Genomic DNA, 22,134 nt, shown 5'->3' on the forward strand with positions numbered 1-22,134 from the left:
ACCCAAAATCCTCAACCGCGACTCTTGCAGCTAGCAAGGCTTGTTTGCGGTCTTTCTGTGTGGAAACAACTCTGCATCCTCCAGCACACCGTGGGACATATTCAGACCAAAGGATAAGTTCCTGGCACCTTCCGTTGTTGCACAATCTTTGGCTTCTTCCACCCAGAGACAGCCCTTTTGCACCTTCATCCGGGGTTTAGTGGGCTCCTACCCCCCCTGCACACTTGCATGACTCTTGGACTTGGTCCCCTTCCTTTACAGATCCTCAGGTCCAGGAATCCATCTTCAGTGTTTTGCTGGCAGTTGTTGTTCTTGCAGAATCCACTATCTCAACTTGACTGTCCTTCTGGGGTAGTAGGGTAACTACTTGGACACCCTTAGTGTTTTCTAACAGTCCCAACGACCCTCTACAACCTACACTAGGCCTGGGGTCCATTTGTGGTTCGCATTCCACTTTTGGAGTATATGGTTTGTGTTGCCCCAAGGCCTATTTCTACCTATTGCATCCTATTGTGATTCTACATTGTTTGCACTACTTTTCTTACTGTTACTTACCTGATTTTGGTCTGTGTACATATAATTTGTGTATATTACTTACCTCCTAAGGGAGTGTATCCTCTGAGATACTTTTGCCATATTGTCACTAAAATAAAGTACCTTTATTTTTAGGAACTCTGAGTATTGTGTTTTCTTGTGATATAGTGCTATATGATATAAGTGGTATAGTAGGAGCTTTGCATGTCTCCTAGTTCAGCCTAAACTGCTCTGCTATAGCTACCTCTATCAGCCTAAGCTGCTAGAACACCTCTATTCTACTAATAAGGGATAACTGGACCTGGCACAAGGTGTAAGTACCACAATGTACCCACTATAAGCCAGGCCAGCCTCCTACACAGTGCAAACATAGAAATGTCACACATGCATACAAAACACTGTGTGAATCTACTGGCTATAAAGCAACTTCTGCTTATGTGAAGTAGTGTCTGCTCCACTGAAGGCTAAAACAGTTCATACATACACAAGTCATGTCGAAACTGTTGTGTTTCCCTGAGTAACTTGGGGCCAGGAGCCTTGGCTTTGTTTCTTGTACCACCAGGCCAAAATGAAAACAGTAAACCTTGGATGAACTCAGCATCTGTCTGTAAAGGGCCTCATCAGCTCCCACTTTAGCAGCTTGTATGGGAGGGGTGTTGCCACTGAGCAGTCCTGATTAACAAGAAACGTTTACCCTTTTGTTCATGTGTCCTTAGAAGGATGATCAGGGGGCTGCTATCTCTGAACAGAAGCCCGTAAATAACACAGCAGGACGATGGTATGGTGGAGCGGCAGGGATACACAACAGACAAATGGAAGGAAGAGAAGGAGGGATGAAAGAATGAATGGGGAAATGGATGGGGATGGAGGGATGCAGAGATAGATGGCGAGAAGATGAGGGATGAAGAGAAAGAAGGATGGAGAAAATGAATGAGAGTCGGGTGGGTGGATTAAGAGAAGAATGGATGGAAGAGGGAAGGATGAATGAAGAGATTGATAGGTTGAAGGATTTGAGGAAAGAATGGATAGATTGGGTGAAGGGAGGACAGAAGCATGAATGTATGGATGGCTAGAAAAGGAAGACAAGAGACAGAAAGAATGAGTGAAGGATGAATGATAAAGGAAGAATGACGAGAATGAACGTTGTGTGGGTGAATGGAAACAGAATAGAAAGAAAGAGAGGGAAAAAGACCGAAATAAGGATCGAGAAGTGGAGGTAAGAAAGGAAAAATCAAAGAAGGATGCCGGACTACAAATACATTACGAAACTCCATCGGTGAGAACTCTGCCTTGAATGCCTTCGAGCTCCTAATCCTCACTGACTGACAGCCATTGGAAATATGGGGTGGTGGGGGGAGGGGTGTGTGTGTGTGTTTTTTTTTGTTTTTTTTGGGTGGTGGGGGTGTGGGGGAGAGGGGACTACAGAACTCTATGATGACCCAAGGGAACATTTGCCCACAAAAAGAGTATGTGAATATTGTCCGGCACATGACACACAAAAGAAACCTATAGCCGTGAGGTTTTCAACATGCTCTGTGGCCGACGCGCCCTTGGTTAGCGCCGCTTCCTGTTGCCGTAACAAGTTTCAGTTTCTCTTTGCAGACAGCAGGAGCGGAGACCCGGCGGAGACCCGGCGGAGGAGCGGACGCTTCAGCAGCTGGAGGGGTCCGTCGTGGCGGAAGAATGGACCATCTCGTGGAAACATTTGGGAGGTTATGGAGGACGCTGATGGGGCGAAACGGACCGGAGAATGTTTCACCCGGAGATGTAAGTGCCCCGGCAAGACCTGGGTCCGCAGGGCAGGGGGTGGCACTTCTGCCCAGATGCCACCGGTCCTTTACCCCCTCTGCCACCCTTATATGCTGCCGGGTTCCGGTGCCGGTTGCGCTGTTTCAGACGTACATCCTTATTGCACACGGTTTGCAAAAGGGATGGCTGGAGCTGCCAATGATACGAGGTTTGTTTTTGCTTTCTAATAGCAACAGCAACCACAAGGGGTTCCCAAATGTTGCAGACAATTACTGATTTTCTTGGCGGTTTTCACGTGCCGAGTTGACCAGAAGGGAAGAAGTTTGTTTTGAATGGCTTCCAAGGAATCCCCATGTCATTCATAACATATCGGCCATTACTGGCATCTTAGTCAAGATAGCTTTGCATTCTGGGACTTGTCGTTTCGAAGCTAACATGGCAGCTATTGGGTATAAGTGTCCCGCAATGCCACTGCAGGCCGAAAAATCAGGGCTGGTTGAGAGTTTCATTTTATTAGTAAATTAATGTGAGAGCTACAGTGGAAATCACAATTAGGACAGAATAACCATGACAATTAGTGAAAAGTGGAAATCTTCATTCGTTGCCTTCGTAACCAGTGCGGTATATCCATGTCCTTTATGGAAGGTGACAGTAATAATTATAAAGGGGAATCGGAGCAGACTGGGCTTCGTGATGGGAGCTCTGTGGCTACTGAAATCAGCGCAGAGTGGCCCACACATGCAGCCACTTTAGGAGTACGATTGCAGCTCTCTGCCTCTCTCAGAACAAAAAGTTCTTATCCTTGTTGAAGGGCAACGCTGTGAGTTTCGACCCCGATTGGTCAAGATTTTGTTTTTTCATCAGGCCAGGAACCCAAAGTGGTCTGTGTGAAAAATCAAGTGGTTTTTGCAGCTTATGCTTCACAAGTGGGCTTGTATGAAAACACATGGTGGGACTCCACAGATATCCGTGCAGCTCGATACGTGCAGGCTGTTCAAAAATCAAACAAACATTTGAAGTGTTTTTGTATTGCTTTATTTGCTAAGATTTTGGGACCACATCTAAGTCTCATTGAAACATGTGCAGAGTGGTTTACCTAGACAGGAAATGTATAGGATTGTCAGTGGTTTTAAAAATGATGTATTAGTGCGTGGGTCTCCAACAAATAGTTCGAGAGCTACTGGTAGCTCGCCAATACCTTGAAGTGGGTCTTGAAAGTGAAGATTATCCCAGTACAACATTTAGAGGGTTTATGCACATTAGAGAAGACAGCATTGCTAGTCTCAAGAACCTTCGAGGGGCAGCCAGCCAAACCACTGTGTGGGCCCACAGGACCTGAGGCATGACCATACTTTTCCACTCTGAATCTAAAGGAGTTTGGACGTGCTCTAGGCCCCACTCTATCAGTCACACTATGCATGCATGCATGTATGTATGCATGCATGTTTGTATACAGTATTTCTATAGGGTGAACCTAGCCAAATGGCAGCAGAGTGATGTACAAGGTCTAAGAGAAGCATAAATTAATTGAGCAAGAGAAGAGGAAGCTAGGTTGTGGGTGGTTAATGCATTGTGATGTAGTGTTCTTTAAAGAGGTGAGTCTACAGCGCTTTCAAAAATTGGTGCAACGTTGGGGCGGTCCTGGTGGATACAGGGATGTTGTTCCAGATCTTGGATGCACAGGTTGAAAAGGTCTTCTGTCTTGTTTATTCACTTCTTACACTTCTTAGTCTGCAGTCTGATGGTGTTCTGGCTGCTGGTGTGCCGAGATCCACCAGTTGGTGAGCTCATCGCTATATCTTTGTAAATGATGCAGCTGTTTTTGAAGATGGTGCAGGTCAGCAAGGGATGCCAATGGAGGGCCATCTGTATGGGGGCGGTGTTATCATATTCCTTCAGGCCCTGGATAAGACATGCTGTGCCATTTAGGATGTCCGCAAGGGGGTGACAATGTGAAGTCTGGGAGGCTATGGAGTAGGGCATTACCACCATCCATGTGTACTCCTTCTTGTTGGTTGTTGTCTTCAACATGTACATGGAACATTTGTGAGAACTGCTGGTTGGCTGCGGCACATCCATTTACAAGTATGCTGATTGTGGCCAGTTGTGTCTTGGAGTGGATTCCCGGGCCAACGTCCACAACCTGAAGAGTTGCTTCTCTAAATGTAAGGCTTGGGTGAAAGCTACCGCATTAAAATTTAACTCTGCAAAAAGTTAGCATCTGCTGGTCTTTAAGAAACCAGTTCTACACTCAGGCTTTACTGATGAAACATAAGATTGTGCCATCTGCAGTCTGTCGTTCTAGTCACCGCCAGACTCGTAATGACCCCCATGGTTTATTATTTCCAAATTGCTGAAAGTCCAGAATTATTCTCTAGCTTTTATCTGGCTCCTCAGTGTTGAAATGCCGTACCTTTCCCTCCATGTGTACACTTCTGTATTGCACTCTAGAATACAAAAACATTTTTACTCTATATTTTAGTTGCATCATTTTCTTTGTGGTGTTTTTCTAACTCTTGTAACTATTTCTGTACAGTTTTATTGTTCAGGTTAATTTTAATACTGTTCTGTAATCGTACTGTTTTATCGTTTGGCAAAGTTCATACTATATAAAGAAACTGTAAATAAATAAATGAAGTAAAAGTCTGATGTATCCGTGGGGTTCCTACTTGCTCAAAGGGAAGTATGGTGATACTTTATAAAACACTGACCCGATCTGTACATTTATAAATACTTAGGAGAATTGGGGAGTAAAACACATGAGGGGCAGTTGAGAACTGTGGGCAACTTGCCCCTGAAACGATACATAACGTCTTTAAAACCATTTGCTTGAACCACTTTACTTCAGTTCAACCTTAGAAAGGAGAGAAATGGGTAGAAAAAACTATGACCAGAGTGATTACCAATTGTTATGTTTATTTAAAATATTCCATTTATGAATGTTTGTTTTTGTGAAAAGTGATACTGTCATGCTCAGTTATTGGTCCCAAGGCTCACTGTGACATGGGGACTGTAGCTCCATTTCACTTAAACGTGTCTGGGGATGATCGTGTTCATGGTTGTGGTCCTTGTTAAAGAAGATGTAATCTAGCAGTCTGGCTAGTTTGACCCGGTTGGGGTGGTGCCAAGAGTGATTTACCTAATGATGGTCCCTAACATTGCAGAGTGAGCAAAATAGAGGGAATATAATGCAGCCCAGAAAGAGATTACAGGTCAGTAAGAGTAATTAAAACATTCCATCCATCACCCTTTGTTTTTTTCATCTCTTGAAACTGGCCCCTTAGACATATTTCCCAGGACAATGTATGGTTTGCTGTTGAACGCCTATACCCTGCTGCAGGGTCTGTCTTATGAGCCTCATGGTGCCCAGGACTAAAAGTTAATGGAATGAAGAGAGCCTACTGCACTTGTGGGATCATTTCTATGGCAACTGTGAAAAGCACTGGGTTTGTTGGGACCTTTGGAGGAGATGGAAAAATGATGTGAAAACCTGCCTTCAGTTCCTTTTTACAATTTGAGAAAACGTTCACTTTTGCATCTAAAATGTTACCTATTATGGAAAAAGTAAATTTAGGACAAATACATTAGATTATGTGAACACTTGTTATTTGCAGTGCTTAGAAGCAAATTCACTTTGTCATTTGAGTAAAATTGTTTGGTGCAAGATATGAAAAGCTTCTTCACATATTGGTTGCAGGTTATTTGTAGAACTGAACAGTGAATCTTTTTTGCTGTATGGTTTAGATGTGACCAAATCATAAGGGTTAGGTGACGGTGTTATTTTACACAAAAAATAGTCTACTCTATTGAATGCACTGTATTGTTTGCTGACTGTTATGTTTTTGCTACATTTGAAGGGGATGTTCGTAACCCAAGAGGAGCAACCACCCCAATCACCCCAGGAGGAATCCATTTTGGGTAAGAGACCACCATCTCAACCATTTTTACAAATCAGAGTAGGTAATGTTCCTCAATTTAGGCATGAATGGGTTTTTCTATATTTATGTTAGGTAAGTATTTTTTATATGTTATGTTATTTGATGTATTTTCATATGGGGTGGATGCGTGTGGTTTTGAGATGCAACTGCTTTTTGTGCCTATCTTGATTTCTTTAAAAACGATGTACATTACTTTATAAGCAATGCAAAACAGTAGAGATTGTTAGGTACTGCAAGAGTTTTAAACTTGGGTTTGAAGCATCTTCTGGTGTAGATTTCTGACACGCATCCTGTTGTCTTTACTGTCAGCTGTGGGGTTTAATCCAGTCAAATACAGATTTTGTTTTGGTAAAAAACTCAAACGTCTTGGTAAAACGGTGATACTGTCTGAGATTTCCAAATAGTAGTATTTTACTCTATAATCCTATTTCAAGCAGTACTTGAAGAAGTGTATCTCATTTTCTTCTTGGCTCATGGCGCATTGTTTGGCATATGTTTTCTGGCTTTGCCCGAGTTGCTGATTTTGTACGAGGAAATTAGTTGCCCGTAGTATGAAGCTCCTTTCATGAGCACACCCATTGTGCCATGGCTTAATTCCTGTCCCATAGTTTTTGGCACCTTTTTGTATTTTGTCTGGCTTTCACTGTCCCATCTTGCTATATGTTGTTCAACTTCTTTCAGTGGTTTAGCTAGGATGTTTCCAGCATTCAGTATGTTTTTGAGGCAGTGACCGCCGTTGCATCTGTTGTAGGAAGACCATCTCTTGCAGCAGTATGACTTTTTCGTTTTGTTGATTCTTTTGTGTGCTAGAAGCTGAAATCCTAGTGCTTGTATATAGAATTTGTAGATCCATTTTTCTAGACTAAGCAGTAATTAATATCCTAGTTCTGCTCAACAAGCATTGTTAAGGAAATAGTCTAATTATCTTCTTTGCTTGCGTACAAAATGGCAGGTGCATCTCTTAGTGTCCCACTTGCTCTTGTCCTACATGTTGACAGAGTCAACAGGTGTATTGGTTTACCAATCTTCTTGATAACTGGTTCCACAGTTTTACTGCTGTATTCCCTCATAGGTACATCACACTCCTAACTCAACATTTGACTGCCTAATTACTTCTGGCACAACCGACTTCTGGATGGTGGTGATGCTTCTATCTGTACCTTGGTTACAGTGAATTAGGAGATGCCCCATAAAGTTGAAAAAATGTACCCGATTGATCCATTGAACACTTTCAAATTATTCTTCCCTCCTTAGAGCAGAGTTAAACATAGCATAGCTTCTTTTTGAATGAGAAGGCAGCACACTGCAGTAGATAAGCAGTACCTTTATTTGTATGCGTAGTAGACACAGCACGCAAATGTCACAAATAAAAATTATTTTTAAGAGATAAACAATGGAAAAATGTAGAGTGAGACACAAGCATATGTCTCTAGCTGGAAAGGAGGCACAGGCTATGAAGCCTGGCTAATAATGAAGAAAATAATATAGCATTATATTAACATTAAAGGGAAAATAAGTCAAACACATCTTCTTCCTTTAAAAAATAACAAAGTCTTTCAACCCATGCGGTTCACTTCTAATTCTTCTAGTGAGCTTCACACAAGAAGCAATCGAATCAGTAGCAGAATTGTTATTGAAAACACTGGAGATCTCAGTTACATTACTAAAAACCGAATTTGATTCATCAGGTCTCACCATGGTGTTATCGCATACCAAATTGTCCTGAATACAAATGTTAATCGAACATCCAGAATCAACAGTGAGATCACCTGATTCTTAAGATGGTAACCACAAGCTGCCTTCTTCGGAATGGCACGTTGCCACCCTTGCCTTACTTCACACTACTTTGATGGGCTACAATAGGTAGACTCTCCTTTCTGCGCATGGCAAGGTTTAAGTATGCGGACATTATCACCCACCATCGCGTCAGTCTTGCTCACTTTGTGCTTTTGGCCATGGCAAGCCTTGATAGCTGACTACTTCATTTCCACTCGTATCACAATTTTTTCAAGCAAAAGTTTTAACACCCCAACCACATTTCTTCTTCTGGTTCTAATTTTAAACTACCAAACCCCCAAAGAAATGAATTAACAGCATTTGAGACAAACTGAACACCGTTGTCGATATTTAAGGTGTCAGGTTAACCTTCCCTATGAGAAAGTTCTTTCAAAAACTCAATTACAACTTTAGTAGTAGCATGATTAACAAATGTGACCTCTGGCTATCTTGAGCAATAATTAATAGCTACTAATGCAAATTTCCAGTCTGACTGTAACTGATAAAATGGTCCTGAAATATCAAAAGCTAACTTCTACCAGACGTGTTCAGGGCACAAGACAGGTGCAAGGGGTGCCCTTTTAATCCTTAAGAATGGATCTGTCCTTGTTATAGCACTCCTCACATTTTGTAACCCATCTGTGAGCTAATGTATCAATTTTAGGCCACCAGAAAAAATCCTCAATAGTTTCTCATAGATGACATGCCAGGGTGACCGTAATGGGCCAAATCAAATAGCATTTTCCTTAAGAAAAGGGTAATCTTGCACCCAAACATGTTCTTGAACTTTTCTGCATCCTATATTGACAATTATTTGATCCCTTATCCTCTCGTCTGACATAATTTCAAAATTGCGGGACATAGATAGAGCTCCCAAACTCGATAGGAACTTATCAAAGGATTTGCCCTTTCTTTGAACACAGGTGTAAAAATTGTATCTTTCTGGTAGTTGGCATGAATCTCGTTTCCATTCTTATCATGGCTTCATCAAATTCATTTAGTTCACATTGGCCATCACCTGGCACAATGGGAAGTAAAATCCTCAATACCTCCTGCCCTTAAGAGCCTAAACAATGTTCAAGGATGTTTTTACAACTGTCTACCTTGTCACCTTGTGTTGCATTCTGATATGTCATAAATTCCTTCCTCCATTTGTTCCAGTGGTCTTAGTGGTTCTCCTTATTGCTGTAAGTACGTTGGTGGAGAATCAAATTGCATTGTAGAGTGTGTACAGCACAACATTTACAACCTACAATATACAGATAATACTGCACTATGCAATAATATAGTATTAAGGTGCAAGGATTCTCCTTAGTGTGTGCACTTCACAGTGGTTTTAAAATATTGATATATGTGCATGCATTTTACAGAGAACATGCAGAATGCTTTGTGTACACATCACAGAAGGTCCCATTAATATGGCTTCTATGTGCATATCACAGAATAGGACAACCAAACAGTATTTACACCTTAACTTGAGCGATCGGAGCATGCACCTCTATATCTCAACAATTAATGAAGAGCCAACAGATAATGTTAAGACAACTTATTAAGACATCCACAATTGAATCAATACATTTGATACAATAAATGTGTCCTGTTATTTGGAACACGCACCAGGAAGTCCCTCTTCAATATGTGTGTGTAATTTACTCAGCTCAGCAAAACAACAAATCTCACAATTAAATGGACCTGAAACGTAACACACTAGTGTAGAGGAGATCAAGTGTGAGTCAATCGAGTAACACCCATAGTTGGCGCGCAAGTGTGCATTTTTCCTCTGTTTTCCTCAAGAGAGGAAGTGGTAATTGGTAGAGGAGGCATCTGATGGCCACGCAGACGGATGAAAACGCGGTTGCTGGTAGGTTCGAGTAGACTAAATCGTACACTGGTCAACACACTCCCATCCTTGCTTCGTAGTGTCTATGGTAAGGGGTAGACCAGCCGGCTCGTTCCAAATTTTGAATGAGAAGGCAGTAAACATCAGTACATGAAAGAGACTTTTATTTATTTTGGGTGGCAGACACAGCACCTGAAACCAATTGACATAAATAGAATGCAGGTATAAGAGCTGCAGTGATTAACAACAGAAAAGAGTAACCAATCAGGCACAAGCAGGTCTCTCGAGCCATAATAATAATGAAGAAAAGACTATAGCTTCACACGAATATTAAAGGAAAGACACATGTAACACTTGTGTATCTTGCTAAGCACATCATTCCATCAAATGGGCCCAAGCACCTCTATGTGTCTCCCAGCCATTTAAGAGCATAAAACATACAGTACAGAGTCTGATATTGCATGAGCACAATGTTCTCCTGCCTACTACAAATACTAATACAGGGCAATGACTTGTCAGATAATCCCAGGTGTATTATATATCCAAGCGCCAGGCTCCATCTGGAGGTCAGTTGATCACATGAGAGCACCTTTCACCTATGATCATACTGTAGTATTCACTGATAGAAGGGTCCTGCCCTTACAAATCTTGAGATGCAAAGGATGTAGTCACCTCTCCCCCTTCTGTGTTTGGCCTCACACCATCCTAAAGGCGTGAATTCTGGTATCGGAAGTGTCAGTTATTAGGCACTTACTGTAAAATGTGTGATTTTGGTATACATTTCCTTAGCTGCCCAAATGCCTTATAACATTTCACATTCCATACAAACGTACTATGCTTTTTCACTAAATCCCTTATGGCAGTAATCCTCTAAGAAAAGTTGGGTACCTTTTGGTTCTATATTATTGAACTAAAATTATAACTGCTCTTTATCTTTCAGTGGTAACAAACCTATGATAGTTTCAACCTAGAGTCTGTCTGGCTTTCGTATCCTTTTTGTAGTGATTCCCTTCCTCCAACTTCCTCAAAACCATGAATGTTACGGGTCGTGTTCTTCTATTGTGGTTCCATCTTACAAATATACCAGAAATAACATGTACCTGTCAATTATCAGTTGCATTTATTGAGCTTTGATTTTATTCAGTTACATCCAATTCATATAACCCATCCAGTTCCTTTCTGAGTACCTCTCCGGCACTTACCAGCCTTCCTGTCTTTGTGTACTACCAATTTAGCCCCCTTCCCAGTATGCGTTTGAGACAAAACCTTCTAAAATTGTTAGGTCCTTTCTGTGAAAACATTGGGAAATAGTCCTGCCATGCTCTGTCCATCCATCTTTTGATAAATGAACAAAAGGTGCTCTGTTGCCTCAGTACCTAGGTCTATAATAAGCCAACACAAGGCTCCTGCTCCAATAAGTTTGATTTTCCTAGACCTCATACCTAGTTATAAAAGGCTTTTGAGTAAACTGTATGTTTTTATTAATGCGAATCCCTGGTGATAATTAAGCCCATCTTTACTCCCACACCAGCGTCTGTATGTGGCAGTAATAACTCTAAGAGAATCCTTTACCATTGCTGCCCATAATGAGTGACGACTGTTGAACTTTCTAAGTGTTGGAGTGTCACCGAAATGGACCAAGCAAGAACATTCCCACAGGCATTTAGGTGGTGGTGATACAACTGGTACCTTTTATTCTGAGGTAAATTGGCTACATCTTCTTGGGTTTTACTGATGATGGGGGTTGTATGAAATAGTGGAAATATTTTTATGGCCTGAAACTCCCTAGAGGTTTTTGTGCTGTTGACCCACTAAGAAAACTTTGAACAGACTGGGACAAACTGCATTTTTCAAGACAGTGAAAAGTCAAGAGTTTTTATAGACCGGTAAATGATATGTCCTCTTTTGTGCTGTGACTGATTACTTCATCAACTGCACCGCAAAATAAAGATGAAGTCACACACCAGTTGTCTGCAAAAACACAGATTAGCTAGTAACGTCTTCCTAGTATATTATCAACTAGTAAATACCCATGCTCCTTGTCCGGGCCTCCAAGCTAAACCACCTGGATATTCATTTGAAGATGCACTTTGATAACATCTTTGATCTATTTTAGTTCTGTCCAGATGTGAATGATGGAGATTTAGCTTTTCCAGCTTCTCTTGCAGGATCATTCTGTTTCTGGGTAGCTGGCACCCAGCTTAGTTAGAATCAACACCTTATTAGCATGCTTATGCATATAACACAAAGGATTCACTTTGTGTTGTATGCATGTTAATAACGGCTGTTTACCTTATGTCTGTCTTACATGTGCTCATTTATGTGTTTGCATTCTTGAGTCCTTTGTGTTTTTGTTAGATATGCTTATTGGTAGCTGGATTTTTGGTGAGATTTTCCTTTGCGTATTAACTCCGAACCTTGACCAGATGTACAAAGTATTTTTATAGTCACAAACATTCCGACTCAGAGTATGCAATGACAAAAGTGTTTTTTAATGCACTAATCTCATTTTAGGAGTCAATAAACATTTACCAACTCCAAAAATGGAACTGTGACCCCCATATCATTTAGGTATTTGGAATCGATGCATATTAGGGGTCCATTCAAAATACCGCATTGGTATGACATGTATTAATGTTTCACAACCAAAATCCGGTCGTAAAACATTGAAAAATTACCTCTGAGTTAGGGTGGTAAGCCTTTTGCAGAATGGAAGGGCCCCACTTGGGATCTCTTCCTCTTTGTGAATATTGGGGAAAAAAAAGTTTATTGTGGAGTAGAACTCTAGTACCAGCAACCTGGCCATCAAGAAGCCGCAGGTGGTTTGGATTGTGGATCTTCTTGCATGCCACCCTTTCCATCAAAACACTGTATGATAATACGGGCAATAGTGCTGCTTTGCTATCACCACATGTGCCTTCATGTTAGATTTATTTCCAGAGTATAATGAGGGTTAGAAATGGGGTCTGTAGTTGGCAATCGGTTTGAACCCTGTCCAAGTAAGGACCCTCATTCTAGTCAGGATAATGGAGATACCCGCTTGGATAACCCCTGCTCTCCCCCATGGTAGCTTGGCACGAGCAGTCAGGCTTATCTCAGAAGCAATGTGTAAAGCATCTGCACATAACACACAGTAATACAGTGAAAACACTACAACAGGACACCACACCAGTTTTAGAAAAATAGCCAATATTTAACTGTGTAAAACAAGACCAAAACTATAAAAATCTAACATACAGTGCTAAAGATATGAATTTTGTAAGAGTTATCTTAAAAATACAGTCCCTTGAAGTCGATAGCTTCACCTGGGGCTATCACGGCGTAGTGATCAACAAAACCAACAGTTCAGGCCGGTCGTGGCATTGCGGGACAGCTACGGTGTCGGGAAGACCCACAAACAGTACCTTTGGATTTGCAGGGCGTCGTAATCCTCGTGGTAAGCTCCGGAGAACGGCATCGCTGATGTTGCTGTGTCGGTTCCGGAGTTGGTGCGGGGGTCGTCGGGCCCTTGACATCACACGCGTTACAGATTGAACTCCAGGCTGAGGAAGTCAGGAGTGCTGGCGTGGGTGGTGTCAGGACCGCGGTGTGAACCGGGACAGTGCAACGTGCGGTGCCCACAGGTCACGGTGCAGGTAGCGGCTCGGTGACGGTCATCCAGCGGCATCGGTGAGACCAGGGCTGCGGTGTAAAGCGGGGTGGTGCGACGTGCGGTGTCCACAGGTCACGGTGCAGGCAGCGGCATCGTCGTATCTCAACCGCTGTAGTCGGTAGGCCCAAGCCAGTGGTGCGGGACGGGACGGTGCTTCGTGACCCTCACGAGCGGTGTCCACAGGCCACAGTGCAGGCAGGGATGCCTGGTGACTACACTGGAGTCGATGGGGCTTGCGATGGTGGACTGGGGCTGCGGTGCGGGACAGGATGGTGCTTCATGCTCCTCACGAGCGGTGTCCACAGGCCCGGGGGAGGCAGCAGCACCAGTGTCAGCAGTAGCGTCGTCGTCGGGGAGGCCCAGGCTCCGGTGTGAGCAGGCGATGTCAGCGTGCGGGACCCACAGGTCGCGGTGTGAGCAGTGGCTCGGTGAAGTCGTCCGATGACGGCGTGGGTAAGACCAGGGTCACAGTGCGAAGCTGGGCAGTGCGGCTCTGTGCAGCGTCGGCAGGTCACGGTGCTGGCCGCCGGCTTCGTTGCGGCGTCGCAGTGGTTTTTCCTCTAGAACAGCACAAAACGCACAGTTCCCAGTGTTGCAGGTCAAGGAAACTGAAGTCTTTGGGGTCCCTGAGACTTCCAACAGGAGGCAAGCTGTACACCAAGCCCTTGGAGAACTCTCTCAAGCAGTATACACAGCAAAGTTTACCCTTTGCACTCTTTTCAGGCAGAAGCGGCAAATGCAGGCCAGTCCAGCAAAGCAACACAGCAAAGGGACAGTACTCCTCCTCCAGCTCTTCAGCTCTTCCCCTTGCAGAGGTTCCTCTTGATTCCAGAAAGATTGTACAAGTCTGGGGTTTTGGGTCTTCCCTCTTGTACCCCTTTCTGCCTTTGAAGTTGGCAGACTTCAAAGCAAAGTCTCAAGTGTTTGTGAGATAATTCCTTGTCCAGGCCAGGCCCCAGACACACACCAGGGGGTTCGAGACTGCATTGTGTGAGGACAGGCACACTCCTTTCAGGTGTGAACGACCACTCCTCCCTCCCCTCTAGCTCAGATGGCTCATCAGGATATGCAGGCTACATCCCAGCCCCCTTTGTGTCACTGTCTAGAGAGAGGTGCAAAACAGCCCAACTGTCAAACTGACCCAGACAGACAATCCACAAATAGGCAGTCACAGAATGGTTAAAGCAAGAAAATGCCTGCTTTCTAAAAGTGGCATTTTTTAACAGACAATTTAAAAACCAACTTCACTAAAGGATGCATTTTTAAATTGTGAGTTCACAGACCCTAAACTCCACATTTGTATCTGCTGTCAAAGGGAATCTGCGCGTTAAGGCTATTTAAAGGCAGTCCCCGTGTTAACCTATGAGAGAGATACGCCTTGCACAGTGAAAACCGAATTTGGCAGTATTCACTGTTAGGACATATAAAACACACTAGTATATGTCCTACCTTAAACATACACTGCACCCTGCCCAGGTGGCTACCTAGGGCCTACCTTAGGGGTGCCTTACATGTAGTAAAAGGGAAGGTTTAGGCCTGGCAAGTGGGAACACTTGCCAAGTCGAATTGGCAGTTTAAAACTGCACACACAGACACTGCAGTGGCAGGTCTGAGCCCTTTTTACTGGGCTACTAATGTGGGTGTCACAACCAGTGCTGCAGGCCTACTAGTAGCATTTGATTTACAGGCCACCTCTAGTGCACTTTACTAGGGACTTACTAGAAAATCAAACATGTCAATTATGGATAAACCAATCCACAGTACAATTTACAGAGAGCAAATGCACTTTAGCACTGGTTAGCAGAGGTAAAGTGCCCAGAGTCCTAAAGCCAAACAAAACTGGCCAGAAAAGTTAGGAGGAAGGAGGCAAAAAGATTGTGGATGTCCCTGCAAAAAGGGCCAGGTGCAACAGTGAGCACTTATGCTAACGTGGCCAGGACTGCGATAGGTCGCCAGGCAATTGCCTGGCTCAGGCCTCACAAACGATACTAATGGAGTATCGTTGTATGAAAGCACACACAGGATCTGGAACAACCTCCCCTTATACATCAGGGCGTCTTTTACCCTTCTTTAATTAAGGAAACAGTGGAAGCTATTTCTGAGGGCACAGAGGAAGGTACATCACTTTAAAGAACACTACTCCCGACGCAGTAAATAGTACAAGTGCCTTCCAGATCCCAGCAGCCCCTGTGTAAAATCACTTCATATCTACCTTCCACCCGGTACAGTGCTCCACTGCCTTTTGCCCAGATTTGATTTATACAAATATCGCAAATATACCTACATAATTCTAAAGGTTTTAAGGACAAATTTCTGTAAATTGAGCACTGTTTTCAAAATAAATAGGTCAGAGAGGAGTGTGAACAGTTAAAAGCAGGGGTTATTTTAGGAACACTCAAAATCCTAGGTCAGTGTGTCCTCCAGAGTGCAAAAAGGAGCGCTCATATCAAATTAGGGTGCCTTGGGCTTCGACATGATGTCAGCTCTCTATTTATTTATTTAGTTGCTATTTTATTTTTTCATTATGCATATTTGTATATAGTGCAACATTACCCAAAGGTGTTAGAGCGATTTACAATACAACAGGTTTCACTACAAGATATACAGAGTTACAAAGAGTTGCTAATTATGATCATTACAAAGCACAAAGTGGCGGGTCGAAGCCTAGGCATACTGGTGCTAGATCGCCCATCTGATCAGACAGCTTCTCCTGGCCGCCACCTGGCTGCAGGCACAAGGCTGTGATTGCTGATAAATCAAAGTAAGCTGACTAGGCATCCTCCATCGAAAACACTACAGCTCGATTTACTCTCTTCTGGCACCAGCACGTCTGCAGCTCAAATACCTCCTTGGGAGGCGTTGGGTCTGTTGCTTACCTGAACTGCTGCTTCAGCCCCTTCATGCTTGTGCATCCTATTTAAGACATTGATGTGCCATACATAAAGTTCCAGTTGAAAGTGTTTATCCGACTGACCCATAGTTTCCATATTTTTGAGGTGCCGGGGGGTCACCATCGCCGTGGCTACTGTACTAATCCTCCATTACAGCTTTTTCTACAGCATCATCTTCTGTCTTGTCAGGTCCAGTGCACCCTGGTCACTATGTTGGATTCAGCTCAGTGCCACGTGAAAGAACTGTGTTTGTGAAACTGTTTCCACGTGCAGACATGCTTCACCACTAAGGCACCATCCAGAGTCAGTTTTGTGAGAAAGAAGGGTTTATTGTTTAGGGCTCACTTCATCATTGTGAGACTTTTGTCCCAGGAGCCAAGAAGTCTCATTGCTACATGCCTCTCAGAAGTCTTCCCCACTGAGTTTCTTACTTCTCATGCCACCTTTTCCATTTTCTTTTATGTTCCAGTAGAATAATTCTTTTTTCCATAACGATGATATTGAGTTTTCATTTCAGGACTCTAGTCTAACCTTTGATGAGAATATCAGAATGTATTCTGTGCTTATCTTCTCCATATATATAGATTGCAAAGAAGACAAACATTTTCAATGCAACGGGTCTCGCATTTGCTCGAGTTAAAGCAATTAGCGTTGCAAACTCCTAACCGGACTTTACTTGCCACACAAATTAAAAGGAAAAAAAACACAGTGTGATCGCACTATGTAAAATGCAGCGCGATCGTGCTGAAATTGAAAATTGAAAACCTGTGCGCTTTCGCGCGATGTAAACCCCAGCTCAATCGCGCTGCGTGGAAAATAAACAGATAAAGTAGTCTGGAAACCATGCTGAAAACATCAAGCCTCGTATGTTTTCAGTAGTTTACCGGTGCTGTGTAGGTGGGCTAAACACCAGAAAAGGCATGACGTATGCATGCCTTTCACAAATGAAACAAAGCGGATTTTAAAAGGCAAGCCCACAAGCCAGTGAAATCGACTGACGAGACATGGGCGTGGTTGGAAGCCTATAGAGAGATTACTACAGAGGACGGAGTGCTTTGCGCTCACCCCTGAAAAACTGTGACAGACTAGCTCTAAGTTGGGTGATGGGGCAGGATCCCAATCGTATTTTAGGGCCAGTAAGCGTCCACCTTACATAATAATATTGAAAGCATCAGTTGCCATAAGATACGCCCCAGAGAGTGGTTACGTTATTACCTTATTATTTGTTCTGTAACATGGACTGGATTTGCATTAATATTACCCCTCTTCCGTCCACATCAACATACTGTTTACCTGACCCAGCATGCTTTGCCCCTCCCTAACATAGACAACCCTCCACTGGCCACACCCCATTAGTTACCTAGTTTGGCTGAAAGTGAAGACTCATAAGACTGGCTAGAGGGTTGGGACCAGAGGAAGCACCAAGCAGAAGAAGAGGCATCAGACACTTTGTGACTGGAGAGGCAAGGTTGGGTGAATCTGAGTGGAGGAATGGAGTACCATCGGAATGGGATCCTTTCTGAGCAGCAAGGGACGGACGAAGCATCAGCTAGCCTCGGAAAAATGGGCCAGGAGGAGGACAGGCATGCGATATCCGAAACACCATGATGGTCAAGACACCTTCGAAGACTGGCGGAGAATGAGAGCACATCACTTGAGGATCTCCGTGGCTGCAGGAGATGAACAAGCCATGGCTTCAGGAGAGGAACAAGTGGGTGTGGGGATAACAGGTCACAATAGAGAAAGTATTGTTAAAAACGCTGAAGGAAGGGGGTTGCTAGAGGGTTGTTAGCAGTACTCAAGGATGCTCTGAGCAGGACCATAACGCTGGAAGTCAGGATGGCGTGGCTGGAGACAGCACTGTGTTTATATTCGGAATTACCTAATGCCTGAAGTCCAGAATCTTATAAATGATGATTTGCGTCATAGTCCTATCACACTCCACTTCGCTCATTCTTCAAATATCTGTATAGTTTGGCATACGCCTTCAGGTACAGTGGACATTCCAAAATGATGGCAGCAGGACATTTGACTCATTGACTGTGATGATTACACATTTGTATGATGACTCCCTAAGTTTTAGGCATGATACTTGGCATTTGCAAACTTTTGTTTTGAAAGATGCTCAGTCCCATGATCAATTGTGGACTATCCTATGGAGAAGTGGGAAGATCCTCAGGCAGATCTATGCCACTGAGTAGCAGGAAGGAATGGTCCGGGCAAATCATTTGTCTAATATACCTGACTCATCAACAGCCTGTCAGAAGCATCATTGTGCTTCCAAAAACCAAACTTCCTTAGTGGCTTCCAGCGCTGACTAATTGAAAAGGCATCTACCTTAAGTGCATCTCTCATTGGGAGATGGAGCTGGGTGACAGTGGATCCACTTCTGCAAGCAATCCTAATCCACTAAAAAAGTGGACTGTGACCCCTAGACATAATGAGGGTCTCTGTTTCTCAGGGGCTTTGCTTTTGTTCTTGAATGCTTCAGGTCACCATACACAGTTCTAAACCAATTATACGCATGGTATTTTATAGGAAAATTGTCTGGCTTCATAGCTCATGCCAACCTGCACACTAAAAATATTTTGGGGCAGAATAAGAAGGGAAGCAAATGGAGGAAGTGATCTCTTTGGGTATGAAGAATGAAGTCCATCCTTTCCTCTTCTCCTCCGCTACTCCCAAAATCCTCTTTTCCTATTTGCTCTTTGCTGTGTCCCCTTATGAATATGTGAGACTGATTTGCCTCTTCCACATTGTAAATACTACTGTTCTCATTCTTGCACTCTCGTTATAGGCTGATGTCTACTAGCCAGCTCACTGTAATTGTATTATCTGCTTTAATGAATGCCTCTTCCCTATGTTTCTCAATATAGGCCTCATTCCAACTGCTGTTGTTTTGTAGGGCTTTATTCAGTGTATAAATCAATAAATGTTCTACATTTTCTTTTTTGTCACTGTTCACTCTCTCTATCATGTATGTTGTTCCCTTGGCTATTTTCTAACATATCGTACATCCCACACTAGCTCACTGAATCTATTTCTCCTTCAATAAAACACTTTAAATAATACAAAAAAATGGAGCAAATCTATGTTAAGATAATCATCCATGTCAGAGATGCACATTGAGCCACACAGCTACAAATGCTGTTTGCATTTTTTTATCACAATATAGTATGGAGATGGCTTGTTTACTTTAATGTCAGAAGTTCTGCTTGAATAGAAACTAGACCGATATTGACGAAATGGAGTGGCCGCCCAACATCACAGTAGTTATGCCACACTCTGCACTTCTAAATAAGACTGTTCAGTCTACTAGAATCTCATAGAGCCTATATTTGGCTAGTTCTTTCATTCTTCCCATTACTGATACCCTTGCTGATTTTACACCAGGAACTAGTGGGGCACTGGAAGCTGCACTCAGTCTGTCAAACGTAGAGAGACCTCAGTCTCACTTGGCCAGGGACTCCCGCTCAAGGGTCTCCAACCTTTTTTGTAGTAAAAGCTACTAATGGTGGTGAAAATCATCCAGAGGTACGAATATTATTAGAATTTTAATACTGAATACATCAGAGAAGCTGATATGTTTGTTTTAAATATAAACTTTTCCGTTTTTGTAGGCTGGGCTATACACAGGAGAGCTACTTATGGGTAGTTTGAGAGCTACTAGTAGCTCACGAGCTACCCATTGCAGAAGATAGTAACTTCTTATGCCAGCACTTTAGTTATTTGATAATATCATTTATCAGTGCCTTCCCTGGGAGAAACATAAACTAATAGAAAACTGGAATGAGCAAGTGATTATACTGTCCTTAGAGCCGTAGATCTGTGATCAGTATGGATGGAATATGCATGCTGCATCCCACAATTGCCTTCAGTGGTGAAAGCTTGGAGAGGCAGGCCGCCCGGCTGCCACCGACCCAGACTGGAGGAGAATTAGGCGGAATGCACTGAGGCTTTCAGAGAAAGCATGGCAGAGTATGGGGCTGCCACTGCTTCCAGGCTGAGAATTGCACTGGCCACAAACACCCAATAGCCTGTGGCTAAACAAAAAAAAAAGTACAACCTCCTTTTTTGCAGTTCATGGGGCCCCTCACTTTAGGCACCATGATAAAAATAATGCTCATTAACAAAGCAGCATTGCAGCATATAGGAAATTCTCCTGTGAGCTGAAGCACAATGTGAATGCCACTATCAAGAAGCTGTAGCTGAAGGAGCTGACCTAAAATAATGAGTGGCTGGAGTAGGCTTACACAAAGGCCTTCACTGATATTCTTTTTTTTTTTTCATGAGAAAAGCTTGGGCAGCTGGCAAAGATGCCTATGTTCACACCTTAAAAAGCATCAGCAAAGCCAATAGGTCCGGCGTTGGCCACCAGCCTTTTGACAATTCTTGTGCAGTTTTGTCAGGGTTTTTGCCAAAAACAACATTTGCTAAAGGGAAAAATTGTGTTTTCCTCTCAAAAAAGCACTCATTGCCACAGTTCTCCCTGGCACTGGAAGGAATTACTGTGTGTTTATGTGCTCCTCGTGAAAGGGCAGCAAGCCAAATCTCATAGTAAAGTCAGCCAATAGCTGACGTGGGCTGACACATTGCCCTTTGAAGCATGCTGCAGTGGGTGAAAGGGGAATGTAAATGAGAGACCCACGGACTTACAGGCAAAATCTGGCTGAAAACCTCTATAGGTAACTTATAATTTTAGTACAACCAAAAGGTCTTGGCTAACACAGGCTTAAAAAAGCCTGTCGGCCAGGCATTAGCTGGCAGACTCTTGCCTTTGGGAGAGAAACAAAGAAAGATGAGAGGAAGGCAAGAAAGGAAGAAGCGATGAAGGGAAGAAAGAAAGAAGAGAGGAAGGAAAGAAAGAGGAAGCCAAGACAGAAATAAAGAGTAATACAAGAAAGAGAAAGAAAGAGGAAGGCAAGAAAGAGAAAGAATGAATGAAGAAAGAGGAAAGATAGAAGGAAGGAAGAAAGAAAGAGTAAAAGAAGAAAGGAAAGAACGAGTAAAATAAGAAAGAAAGGCAAGAACGATGAAAAGAGGAAAGTAAGAAGGAAAGAAAGGGAAAGAAGAAAGAAAAGAAATTAAGGCAAAGGGAAAGAGAAGAAAGAAGTGAGGAATGAAATAAAGAAGCAAAGAAAGGATGACATAAATACATGGTTGCAAAGATAGAGCACCGTCATGAGCTTATATTAAGTGAAAAGGAAGCAGTACAGTAAATAAGACCATTCCAAAAGGAAGTTACAACAGCTTTGGCAGAAGATGGGAACTGATAAAGTTGGACTGTGCCCCGTGCTCTCATCTGGTAGAAAGCGTCCTGCGAATACATCAGGCTATGCAAATAAAGGCAACACTAATGTAATAATAATGTAAAAACAAACACATTGACACCGAAGGGAAATATCTTGTGTGTAAATGGGCTCAATGCAGTCACTCACAGTGAAGTTAGCCAGTGTCTGAGGTAGGCTGACCCATTGACTATGTTGTAGTGGGCGGAAGCGCAAATGTGCATGAGAAGGAGAGACCAATGGCTTAACAGCGGTGGCCAAAAGTCCTTTTATGTAACATATTATGCATATAATTTTAGTATAATCACAACAAAGAAGTTTAACGTTAATATGCAGACATTCAGACCAGAATCCATGGTAAAAGACACAATTAGGCACAATCTCCTTCCTAGAGACACACCAATCCCAGAGGCAGCCAAGCCTGCATACTGTACCAACTAGAAACATAGAACAACACCCACGCCCA

General features: G+C 43.0%; 1 protein-coding gene across 2 annotated transcripts in view; it reads left to right on the plus strand.

Moving 5' to 3' along the window:
• Positions 1-2,098: 2,098 nt before the first annotated feature.
• LOC138295416 (uncharacterized) overlaps positions 2,099-22,134 on the plus strand; it is a 49,489-nt gene continuing 29,453 nt past the window's right edge. Inside the window, exons 1-2 of one of the 2 annotated variants that reach the window (XM_069233706.1) lie at positions 2,099-2,301; positions 6,141-6,201. In XM_069233706.1, coding sequence (XP_069089807.1) covers positions 2,218-2,301; positions 6,141-6,201 — 145 coding nt within the window. In that variant the 5' untranslated portion in view covers positions 2,099-2,217. The remainder of the gene's footprint in view (positions 2,302-6,140; positions 6,202-22,134) is intronic. The other variant, XM_069233705.1, reaches the window with a different exon arrangement.

Source organism: Pleurodeles waltl, chromosome 5 (genome assembly GCF_031143425.1).
Source record: "Pleurodeles waltl isolate 20211129_DDA chromosome 5, aPleWal1.hap1.20221129, whole genome shotgun sequence".
Taxonomy (NCBI): Eukaryota; Metazoa; Chordata; class Amphibia; order Caudata; family Salamandridae; genus Pleurodeles; species Pleurodeles waltl.